At 35.6% G+C, this 12,644-nt stretch overlaps 1 protein-coding gene and 1 pseudogene across 1 annotated transcript; both read right to left on the bottom strand.

The window, feature by feature from the left end:
• Nucleotides 1–1,661: 1,661 nt before the first annotated feature.
• Nucleotides 1,662–4,945, bottom strand: LOC106142178 (pancreatic lipase-related protein 2). Its single transcript, XM_013343858.2, has 2 exons — nt 4,329–4,945; nt 1,662–2,834 (listed from the first exon to the last, which is right to left on the bottom strand). The coding sequence occupies exons 1-2, from the start codon at nt 4,441–4,443 to the stop codon at nt 1,924–1,926; spliced, it is 1,026 nt and encodes a 341-aa protein (XP_013199312.1). The 5' UTR covers nt 4,444–4,945; the 3' UTR covers nt 1,662–1,923.
• Nucleotides 4,946–10,467: 5,522 nt separating this feature from the next.
• LOC132902351 (uncharacterized) lies at nt 10,468–12,644 on the bottom strand (annotated as a pseudogene).

Below are 12,644 nucleotides of genomic sequence, written 5' to 3'. Positions count from 1 at the left end.
TAGTAGTGATTCCTCCCTTCCTCCCCTCCCTTGTGGAAACGATCTCATGGAGACGACGCCTAATAAAATCCCAATGGTAATACATTGAAGTTATAAAATTTAAGATTTGCATCATCTAGGAAGCTTTTTGCAGTAAATAATTAAATAAATATATACGGGACAAATTAACCTGATTGAGTTAGCCTCGAAGTAAGTCCGAGACTTGTGTTACGAGATACTAACTCAACGATACTATTTTTATAATAAATACTTAAATAGATAAACATTCAAGACCCAGGCCAATCGTAGAAAGTTCGTTTTACATCATGCCCTGGCCGGGATTCGAACCAATGAATAGAAAAAATTGGAACACGTTTACTATTTACAAAAAAAATTAAAAGCTTATGACTCGCTCCACGCCATTTCTGTTCCAGCGTTGTTCTCTATGAATGGTTACGAGATATCTCATTAAAACACTCTCAGATAGTTATTGCCTCAATATCCACTCGTTGTTTTGTTGCTCACACAGTTTCCGGCATTTAGTATTTTCTATTAGGTATTAATAATTTATGATTCAAAATCTAAATACAATATTTAAACTTTTAGCTGAGGTTCTTTCTGATCTGAATATTTAGTGAGTTAGATAGAAACCGGTCAGTCGAAATTACTGAGCGAAGAAAACTAAATAATGGAATATTATGATGTGTGTTGAGAAGCATCAAGAGAGGTTTTTTGGAAAATCCATCAGTTAGGGTAAACATAACATTGGGCTATATATATATATATATAAAAGAACCAAGAACACGTTGATATGAGAGAAAGAGAGTAATGAAATGGTTTTGGTTTTAAAATAAAATTTGTTGGGTTTGGTTTTAACTAGGTACATCATTTTGACTAATTACGATTATATTAGAGAACAATGAGTAACTCGTTGTTAAATTGAAGGGTTTTGTTGATTTAAAAATATATTTACAATGATAAAAAAAAATTAACGAACAAAAATTTGTTAAAAGGGTACCTATGATAAAATAAATAAGTAATTTTTTGTAAAATTTTTAACTTGGGCAGTAAAAAAGGGTTAACTTTTTTCAAAATACGTATTACCTTTTTATATGTAAAGGAGCTGTGTGGTTCCCGGCACAAATATAAAAAAAGGATAAGATCGCTCCATCTCTTATTCTCTATTATATAAATATGGGAAAAGATTATGACTACAGTACCAATTTACATACAGTGCTATAGTAATTTTATATGACAACACTTTTAGTCACGAGGCCGAACATGTTTTTCTTGTCTTTGGGAATTCCCCGAGAGAATTCCCGCACTAGCTCACACTTGTTACTTTGTCATCAATTTGTCAGTAATTGTCCTTGTTTTTATTTCGGGGATAAACCCTTTACATATATATACCTTTACAAACGTATATATCCCTTGTGGGGTAGATAGGGCCAAAAGTCTTGAAATGACACGGCCACGGTCAGCTGTTTGGCATTATGATAGAATTGAGGTTCAAATAGTGACAGGTCGCTTGCCCATCGCCTAAAAGAAGAATACCAAGTTTATAAGCAGTTTGTTCCTCAGTCGCTTTTACGATATCCATGGGAAGTACAAAATGAAGATGGATGAGACATATAGTCACGTCTATATCCCTAGCAGGGAAATAAAAGAGTTATAAAAGAGTGCAGATCATTTATATTATAGAGAAAATATTTGAGTTTTTACTTGTAACTAATAAACATAACAGTTATTGGAATTCGTATAAACAAAACCTTCGAAGTGTATATTTTACATTGTCTCTGTATTCTTAGTTTTTCGCTACACAGAACTAAAATTAATTTATAAAAAAACTAGTCTAAAATCACAGGTATAATGTAATCTCAGAAATGGCAATGTCCACTCACAAATTTGTTTCTGACGTTCTATTGTATACTCTGTGCCGGGTGCTTAAACATCAAAATCTTTAGTTGAAAAATAGTAAACACCAGTAGCGTTACCAGGATTCCAAAAGCCGGCAATGGTCACATTATTTCTAGAACAGGCCCCGTTCTTATACTCCTTGTAAGTATCACAGTTATGAGCTAAAAACATTTCGGGATGATCTACGGTAGCTGTGTAGACATTTATACAAGTTTTATGATTACATCTAGCAGCTTTTGTAGAATCAAACACGCCAGGTATGTAAGGAGTACGACAGTTAGGCTGAACAGCGCCATTTTTATTGATAAAGAAGTCTATATCGCCCAACACACTTGTAGTACCTAACATACCAGCGTTGCAGTGATAAACTTCTACGTATTCTGCCACTCCTGATCTTATCTGTTCTTGAATCAAGCTGTTGGAGAAGCAGGGACCGGCTGGGTCTAATGCTGTTATTCTAACAATCTTTTCACCAGTTATATTAATGAATGTTTCTCCAGTATGCGCTAACATTTGACTGCCTAAACTGTGTCCAATGCAGTGCATTTGTTTTGGAGAAATTCCACCTCTCTTCAAATCTGAAAGCATTATACCAATTTCTTTACCGATATAGTAAACGTGTCTGACTGATCTTTCATAACTCTTCTTTTTACTTCCTTGTTTGTCATTAGTGTATTCTGAATGGTCGAATATAATCAAATAGCTGTTAGGATAATTTCGGAACGTATCTCTTATCTTTTCTTCAGTCTTTTTTGTGATTTCGGAACGGAATCCAGGGTTGAAGATGATGAATTTTCTATTTTTGTCGAGTTTTGGAATCGAGAGGATTTGCTTCGCGGCGTCTTTGATGCCGTATGCTCCCGTGAAGTTCTTGGAGAAATCGTAAAAGTACACGTCAATGAGACTCACGTCTAGTTGCAAGTCTCTGCTGTGGTCGCCTGAAATGAGCAAAATTTTTGTATTTATTGGTAAGAATGTAAAGATTTGAAAGTGGTGAATTTGTGATAAAGGAGAAGACCAAGATGAGAATAACCACGTCTATATCCCTTACGGAGAACATAGAGCCAACTATTTTGTTAAGACTAAAAGGCCGCGTTCAACTGTATGGCTTAATGATGGAATTTGACATTCAAATAGCCAAATAGCTGAACGTGGCCGATCAGTCTTTTCGATACTGTTAGCTCTGTCTACCCCTCAAGGGATATAGACGTGACCATATGTATGTATGTAAATAGTGACAGGTTGCTAGCCCATGGTCTAAAAAAGAGACCCAAATTCCAGTTTCTGATAGGATTATGTTTCTCACACCAACACTACAATCATTTGTCTAGATAAAGAATGTAATTGACTTGTAACATGTTATATCCGTTCAGTTAAATCAGCAGTGCGTCTTAAAATAGAATGCGCTGATTGTTTGAAGACCTTGGCAAATTAACTGTAAATTTTTACGTTACTATGAATATTTTGTAGACGAAGAAAAAAATTGTCCTAATTTAATAGAATAGAATATTTATTTATATATGTATTTAATAAGCCAAGACGCTAAATTTTATTAACTGAACATTTTAACTATCAATAAACTGCGTTATATGATGCAATTAGAATATCTTTAGAGGTATAAAAAGGTTTATTAATCACCTGGATGATCAAATTCCATTGTGTTCTGAAATCAGTTAAAGACAAATCCAATGTTTTTAAGTTTTGACATCAAATCAAAGATATATTAATGTATACGAATATTAATTGCTATGAAACGAACAAAATTATACATACCACCTGTATTATATTTTTGACTCATAGTTGGCAAATAAACGTATGAATTTGAATTATAAAGGCGGGTGTACCGAACGCATTAAAGTATTTTGTAAGAACTGTGCCTGATTTTTATTATTTAAAGACGTCAACTAAAATCTAATTTCATTATTAGTTGCCTACACAAATAATGAAAATCACAATACCTAGACTTAAAATATTAATTTTAGACATGAGTAAATCGAACCAAGGCAGCTTGAATGAAACTCAAACTCCCGAAACGAAGAAATCAAAATTCATTAAACAATTTTCATTATAAATTCACATTTCTCTATATGTTTGTACTAGATCAAAACCATATCGCGTTTCAATATGGGATAACGCCATCTATGATTATAAAAATAAACTAAACTTTTACATATTAAAACCAAAATTAGACAAATATCCTTAAATTTCTTGAATATTCTAGAACTATCTTCTATTTATTATTATTGAACGGTCTTAGTTAAGAATAATGCTAATTTCTTCACTGATACAATCACCTTGAGGCTTAACCAAAAAATATGTCAATAAAGTTGCATAACATAAATATTCTTACAAAAATAATATCATCTAAGTAGTTAAATATTTAAAAGTGAATCCACTTTTAAACAAAAAAATATGAATATATGAATACTCACATTTAACATATCGTAGCGACATGTACATCGGGCCGTATTTTTCGAAGTCACCCGGCCCCCAACCAGACGCAGTACCAAACATAAATAGCAGTAAACACAATAATATTATTTTCATTTCAATAACTTTTCATTCAATTAGAAACTGAATGAAATCAGCTGACGTTCACGTTGTGAATTCACTAATGACGTAATACTAACGTGTAACCGGTAGCGCCTTATAAACACAACTGATTTGTCAGCTGTGCTATGTCAAATGAGGTACTTTTTTTTAATTTAATGACTCATTAGTTAAGTGAAAATTCAAGTAATGATTTCATTGGTAAATACAAATATGTTTATTATTTTCCACACGAGTTTTTGTTGTATTCTTCAGAAGATTGGAATAAGCACGTTAAGAAAATAAAAGATTTATACCGATTTTATAAGTCGATTTTCATATTTTGACCGATAAGAAATAAACCCGTAAACTAAACTCACACGATGGCGAAATTTATTTTCTAAATGACAAAGCGTTTAAGTCTTTGATTTTATAAAAATGGTATACAACAAAATCTAATCTAATTTGTACAATTTATTTTCGAGACGCAATAAATGACGCGTTATACACACAGTTTAAAATAGAACGTGAGTGAATCAAGTGTACCTACACTTCATAAAGTTTACTCTCCCCGGTATCTTATCTCAATGTTACTCATGAGTGGCAACGAACCTTCATCTAGACATCTAGATGATATGAAAAGAATGATCTACTTTTTTTTAACAATGAAATCACTTTGGTTTTACTCTGATCTTGAATAAAAGACAAAAATTGTTTTTTTATGTATGTCCGTTATTCAAGAAGAAGTTTGAGTCACGAGGTATGTTATAGATTCGTCGGTGGTCTACTCGGTAAGATGCCTGGTTAAAATGCGTGATGCGCAGAAAGGGACAGGTTCAAATCCCATCTCGGCCATGTACTTATGACTATTTTCGAAGTTATGTACATTAGTTTGATTTGATAGGTGAAGGAAATCATCTGAAACCTGCACATTCAGGCAACTGGTTTTGTAACCATGATCGATCCAATACGGGTTAGGTTTACCTGCGAAGGTTGCGATGGTCAGATGGGAGTCGCTTCGTGTAAAAACCTGACTCCCCTAATCCAGGATCCATGGTCAAAGGAATACTCCGGGCTCCCCTCTGGAGTGGTAAGGATGCGAAAGAAGCATGTTATAGATTAAATCTGGAATAACTGAACCATTTTATTGATATTAATATAAATGAGTAATTTGGTCTAATTATACAAGATAGTTTTAACCTTAACTATTCTGGATACGTTGTAAAGATAATGATGAATGTGGATTAAACTAATGAAACATGAAGTCTCTGTCTAACCCTCTATGAAAAAAGTGTGGTTATATGTATGTTCGTATCGATTTTTCAAATTCTCGTACATACTGATATACATCCTCCGCTATTTTTATTTAGTTTCGCCGTTATAACTCGAATTTGCAGATAGCGGGCGAAAATTCTGAAAAAAAATGGCCGGCGGCTTCAAATGGACAAATATTGCTGGATGTCATTGCGATACTGTAGGATACTTTTTTTCATGAAATTTCCCGAATTGTTCGTTAATATTTGGAATGTTCGACACACACATGTCACGTCTTAATCCTTTACGGGTTAGAAAGAGCCAATAGTCAAAAAACTCAAAGAGCACTTTCAGCTAGATGATGGAATTGAGATAAAGTGATAGTTTGCTCAATCCCACGTTATACAGCCTTTTACATAATACATTAATAATAAATAGTATCATGCCTTCTTTGCTATAAAAAAAAGAATAGGACCATTCTATTATTGAATCTCAATTCTATCATTAAGCCAAACAGCCGAACGTGGCCTATCAGTCTTTTCAAGACTGTTGGCTCTGTCTAACCCGCAAGGGATAAAGACGTGATAATATGTATGTATTCCTTCTTTCCAGAGTGGTAGGCAGAGACTCATCTTTACATCCATGCATACTTTTCTCGCTTCATCCATCGTAATTTGTATCTCTTCATCTAAGTGCGTCGGTTTCGGTAACTCTTGACCTGACTTTTTTTCAGGATGTCCCTGACTTGATCAAAATACGTTAGTCCAGGTCTTTCCACAACAACGGATCCCATTTAAATTCTCTATCAATTTATAACTATACTAGCTTTGCCCGCGACTAAGTCCGCGTGAAATAGTTATTTTGGGCATCATTGAAGCCCACAAGGATGAATAATTTTCCCCGTTTTTTTCACATTTTCCAATATTTCATGATATTATATATATAGCCCAAAGCCATAGCCAAGCTCTATAAATGGTCTATTCAACGCAAAAAATAATTTTTCAATTCGAACCAGTAGTACCTGAGATTAGCGCGTTCAAACAAACTCTTCAGCTTTATAATATTAGTACAGATATATTTGGTTAGTAAACCTGCTTTCATTAATGAGAGAGGCTACATAACCAAACCATTTTAACCGTTGTGGTGAAACGGACTGAAAATCCTCACATTTCACGTCCCGCTAAGACGTTCTGAAGGTTTGTTGGGAACATAATTGCCTCGAAGGCGGTCTATAAAATTGCGCCTAAAAGCAAACTGTAATAAAAAGGGAAAAAATGCCGCTTATACGGAAAAGTGCGGCCGTTGGAGTGCGCCTGTAAGCGATGAGATTTCGGCGGGGTGGACAGTATTAATGTTACATACAATTACATACAATCGCGTCTGTACCCCTTGCGGTGTGGACGGAGCCAACAGTCTTGAAAAAACTGATAGGCCACGTTCAGCTGTTTGGCTTAATGATAGAGTTAAGATAAAAATAGTGACAGGTTGCTAGCCCATCGCCTAAAAGAAGGATCCCATGTTTATAAGACTATTCCTAAGTCGCATTTTACGACATCCATGGGAAAGACTGTTTAGTTTATTCTGTCATTTTCACGCATTCATAGCATACAATAAAAGAAGAGTAAGGGAAGAAAGCTACCATTTTTGATGGGATAATACAAAGGCAGACATAGAAGAAAAAAGAATCTCCGCTTTTCATAGCACCACAACCTTAGGTATCTCATTTACTTTTAGAAAAAACATAATTGTTTATTCTATGATACTTTATTTACTTTACTTTCAATTAGGTACAGTAATATTTCCCAAGCAATGGATTTGTAAATAAACATCGGTAGTAATGTTATCACAAAATTGGTATTTACTGAGTTACTTAGTTCTTTAGAATTCTAACTAATGTTTTTAATATGATGAGGAAATAATATCTCGAAGTAACTTGCGCATTCCAGTATCTTCTTAACTGAATTTGTATATTGATCTAAGTCGGGTCAATGTCCTTTCTTCTCCTGAAGGGTTTTAATGAGACAAGATTTGAATGAAAATTGTAGAGGTTTACAATTAGCTAGGCCTAGTTAGCCTGCAAGGAACTCAGGATCTTTTTCCTATGGGGTATCTTGGGTATGGAGGAGCCCCCTTCGGCCTGGGTTTGGGGGTAAGAAGAAAGTTCTCTATTTCCAAAGCCTTTCCTACTGCTTTGTTATATATATATTCATATATATAGCTGCTATACATACATACATATGGTCTCGTCTATGTCCCTTGCGGGGTAGACTGAGCCAACAGTCTTGAAAAGACTCAATGGCCACGTTCAGCTATTTGGCTTAATGCTAAAATTGAGAATCAAATAGTGACAGGTTGCTAGCCCATCGCCTAAAAAAGAATCCCAAGTTTGTAAGAGATGGAAGATGAGAAGATGGAAGGGAAAGAGATGGAATGGTCCTATTCTTTTTTGTATTGGTCGTGGAACCACACGGCTGCTATATTTAAATTTATATTGGTCCGGTGTTTTAGGCTAAGTACGTATAGATTGGAAAAGCAATGTAATCTAAAGTTGGTTCGAATTTCTGTGCAACTATCAAACACTCTTAGTTACTCCGCCTAAATTTGCGACTGAACAGTGAAAAGCCTACAATACGTCACCATCGACAGCTCATTCTCAATAGTCACGAAATAATAGCCCCACTCTACACGCTAAACCTTAATTTACTCTAAAATCTACCTTAACTCAATGCATCAAGAATTAGGACAACTGCAACAGCCAGTTGTAAAACATTCATCCAATGTCCAATTTTCGTTGATCCGCAGCTACCAATGAAGACTCCCCTGTGACCGTCTATTTATTATTACCGGGGAAGGGTTCAATGGGTCAACGTTATCTGGTTTTAAAGAGAAACACATCACACGTCAGCGGAATCGTAACGCTGCACGGGAACAAAGTGCATCTAGTTAAAACGTGAGGCACAATAGCGCCATCAATATTGGTTGACCCCCCTAGACCCCCGGCCTCCATTCAAAATGGCGACGAAGCGGGGCTGTCGGATCGGGACTCGACACATTGTGACGGCTGACGACGTCACAGATTAAACAGCGGTATTGACATGCTTCCATTTTTAAAATGTTCCAATTCATTGGCACGTGGCATTTTTGCGCATAATTTGAACGAGTTTCTTCTCGATTTGTGAACAGAAGTGGCCTGTATTTTTGCTTTTTATAACTTTATCTTAGGTATAAAGTTTGTTATTGTGATAAGTCAGGATGGTGTTTTAGTTTTTTTTAGGTCATCCCATACTTAATGCTTTAAAAAATTACCTAACAAAAGAGTAAAATAAAAATATTGTTTTGAGCTTTGTTTTTAATTCTAGTAGGAGAATATGAATTAAATAGATATGCAATAATTTCGCTTTGTGCTATTGTGCTTTTACGATAAAAGACTATTGTGCTTTTACGGTAAGACCACGTTAGAAATTGGAACAATTAAGGTATAAGCGGATTTATTCGCAGAAAAGTCACCGAAAAAAAAAAGAAATAAAATCGTTCATCTATTCTTTAAATAATCCAAGAGATTGCCTGAAAAGACGGTATTGCTATTGGTATTGTCCTGTTTGCAGTGCAGGCAATAACCGGAACAGTGCAATAAAGCTGGAATGCAAAACAGTTAGAGCACAGATCAAAAGCTACATCGGAATAAAGGTTAAGAGATTAGGTTAGGTAAGAGCTAGTAGGGAAAGACATAGACGACATCATGAAAATATAGATGAATGATAAATTAAGCTAGAAAACGTGTGCATTAAAAAAATCTTAAGGACATGTTTTGGACTTCACTGCCGTAATAGGGAGGATATTCTGCCAGCCTAGAATTACGCCTGGGAAACCGCATCTCTGACAACATGGTATCTGAGGTTAATGTCTTATTTGTGGAAACTTTGCTTTTGTGACTCCCATCTGAGCTCCAAAAAAAAAACCACTAGCAACCTGTTTTGAGTTGCATCAAATAGCAAACAAACCAGGAAGCTAAAGAAAAATTTTAAACAGTAGTGACAAACAAACTTAAAGCTGTACACAAATAAAATAATAAAAAAAGACCTTCGCAACTTTTGCAGGTAAACTTAACTCGTATTGCATCGGTCATTGTTACACATTCAGTTACCTGAATGTGCAGGTTTCCTCACGATTTCCCTCATAGTGAGAGCTTCGGTATGTATTCACAGTAATGTAGATAACTTATAAAATTGTCATTGCCGAGGTGGGATTCGAACCTGCGCCCTTCTGCGCAACACGTATTTTAAGCGGGCACCTTAAACTTTGGTCTGGTGATCATGACGCACAACGCTGCGCTATGCGGTATGCGATGCGATGCGATGCGATGCGATGCGTTGTACCGCAGCGTTGTGCGTCATGATCACCAGACTAAAGCTTTACCGATTCGACCACTTAGGACCAGGCCACAACTGTGCGTTGCGGCGTCGCATCGCAAAAATCAACGACGCCGCACAACGCATCGTGGAAAATCCGATGCGCTGCGCAACGTACAAATCTGCGATGCGACAACGCGTTGCCGTTTAGTCGGTGTCCATACTTTGAACGACCTGCACGTGTTTTTTAAGCGATATGGCGGAGTACGATGTCGACCACCTGATATCTTTAATTTACGAACGTCCCGTCCTTTGGGACAAAACTATATCACAATTCAAAGACAAAAATTTAAAAACAGAAGCATGGAGGGAAGTGTGTACAAGTTTATATTCAAATTTTGAGGAGTTAAATACTGTTGAAAAATCAAAAATCGGTAAGTACTTATAAACATTTATATTTTCGTTAACTGCCAACTTAGAGCTCCAATGTTACTATTAAAATAATTACAAAATTCGTTTCTGATTATGTTAGCTTCCGTTCTACTTTCATGTGTTGTTTCGTGTAAAATTTGCAAAGAATCGTCAATAATCATTTCTTCAAACGTTTGTGCGCCATCTCGATTCAATACAAAGTTGTGTAACACAGCATGCTTTTATAATGTCTATTGTGAAATCGTAAGAAACATTAATGGGTCGGTGAAATATGCGCCATTTATTTGCGAGAATGCCAAAAGCGCTCTCAACATATCGTCTGGCTCGGCTCAAACGATAATTAAAAACTCGTTTTTCTATCGATAAAAACTTCCCAGAATATGGGCGCATTATATTATTTGTCAGTGGTAATCCTTCATCCGCCACGAAGACAAAAGGAATTTCTTTTTGAAAGCCAGGTAACGGTTTTGGCGGAGGTATAGATAATTGACCTTTTTTTAATAAGTCGTATAGTTTTGAATTTTGAAAAACAGTGGAGTCACATTCCTTACCATATGCACCTATATCGACATATATAAATTTGTAATTCGTATCAACAAGTGCTAATAGAACAATGGAATTATAATTTTTATAATTGAAAAATAGGGATCCACTGTGATCCGGGCTCAATATACGAATGTGTTTTCCATCTAGCGCTCCTATACAATTAGGAAAGTTGGTCTTTTTTTCATACTCTTGAGCAATTTGTTCCATCAGCTCTGTTGTAATTTTTGGTAATTCCAACCTTTTAAGAATGTTCCATAAAATACGACAAACAAATTTTACTACTTCTGTTATTGTAGATTTTCCACGATAATATGTGAAATGCATATCTTTAAAAGTATTTCCCGTCGCCAGGTACCTGAAAAAAAAAAAACAAAATAAATCATTATTCTTCATATTTTTTTAGGTAACGATGTCATAAAAAAATGGAGAGGAATCAAGGATAATTTTACAAAATACGAAAAAAAATTAAACGAACAATGTAAATCCGGAGCTGGGGCCAAAAAAATTAAACAATATCATCTATACGACCAGCTCCTATTTCTGAAAAAGAATTTTCAAAATAAAACAACATCAAGTCTTGACGATGAAGAAATAAGACCAAGCACCTCAACCCAACAAAGCCAGCAACCTGTCATGCCACGTTACCAGCCTGCATCGCGTAAAAGAAAAATTGACGAAGACGAATTTGAGAAGAATATTATAGCTGCTTTAAAAACACCTGAAAGTAGACATTTATCTTTTTTTAAAGGAATTTTGCCATCATTGGAAAAATTGAATGATAATCAAACAATAATTTTCCAAAGTCGTGTCCTACAGATATTAACTGATTTACACCAACCATCATACTATCCCAGCCACTATCAAACTTCACAAACATCCGTCCAAGCAAACTATCAAACATCTCAAACAACTGTTCAGACTGGCTATCAAACAGCTCAAATGTCTATGCAGAGTGGCTACCAAACATCCATTCAACGCAGTGCCTTCCAAAGCGGATGCGAAACATCACCGGCGCCTATGCAATCGTCTCCACAAACGCCAAGGAATGATGATGTAAATGAGCCAGAACAAATTAATTTCGATGAGGAACTAACAAATTTGACGAATGACACACAATCGGATTACGAGTTTTGAATAACACTAAATTGTGAAAATGATTAAACAGTATGATTATAGTATAAATAGTTTATTTTTTTCTTACCTTATAGTTAATCCCAGCATCTCCAGAGGTTCGATGGGTTTTCTAAATATGTATTTCTTTTGTAAATGAGGCTTTATCAAACTAAGAAGCTCTTCAAAACTTCCTACACTCATCCTAAAGTAATCGAAAAATTTAACCTCGTCCACTTTTAGCGCCTCATATTTCCTTTTGAAGTGGTTTCCATCTTTATTCATAATTGTCAGTAATGGGTGCACCCAGTACTTTCTTTTCTGTTTCTTTTTCTTAATACGCCTTAACGCAAGCAGAAGTAGAACACGCGCAGTGCGATCCATGTCTCACTAGAAACTGAAACGTTGGTTAGCGTCTTTACGTACGATGTCGTATCCGATGAAATTTTTGCGTTGCGACATCGCATCGCATAGCTGTGCGATGTTGTTTTTACGATGCGACGCCGCAACGCACTGTTGTGGCCTGGC

Source organism: Amyelois transitella, chromosome 12, assembly GCF_032362555.1.
Source record: "Amyelois transitella isolate CPQ chromosome 12, ilAmyTran1.1, whole genome shotgun sequence".
In the NCBI taxonomy this organism is placed as follows: domain Eukaryota; kingdom Metazoa; phylum Arthropoda; class Insecta; order Lepidoptera; family Pyralidae; genus Amyelois; species Amyelois transitella.
This window is presented reverse-complemented; position numbering and strand designations above follow the sequence as displayed.

Excerpts from the sequence above, each read along its gene's own strand:
- LOC106142178 (XM_013343858.2), bottom strand. The coding sequence starts at position 4,443 with ATGAAAATAATATTATTGTGTTTACTGCTATTTATGTTTGGTACTGCG. Across the intron at positions 2,835-4,328 it reads GTCGCTACGATATGTTAAAT|GCGACCACAGCAGAGACTTG; the intron begins GTGAGTATTCAT and ends TGCTCATTTCAG.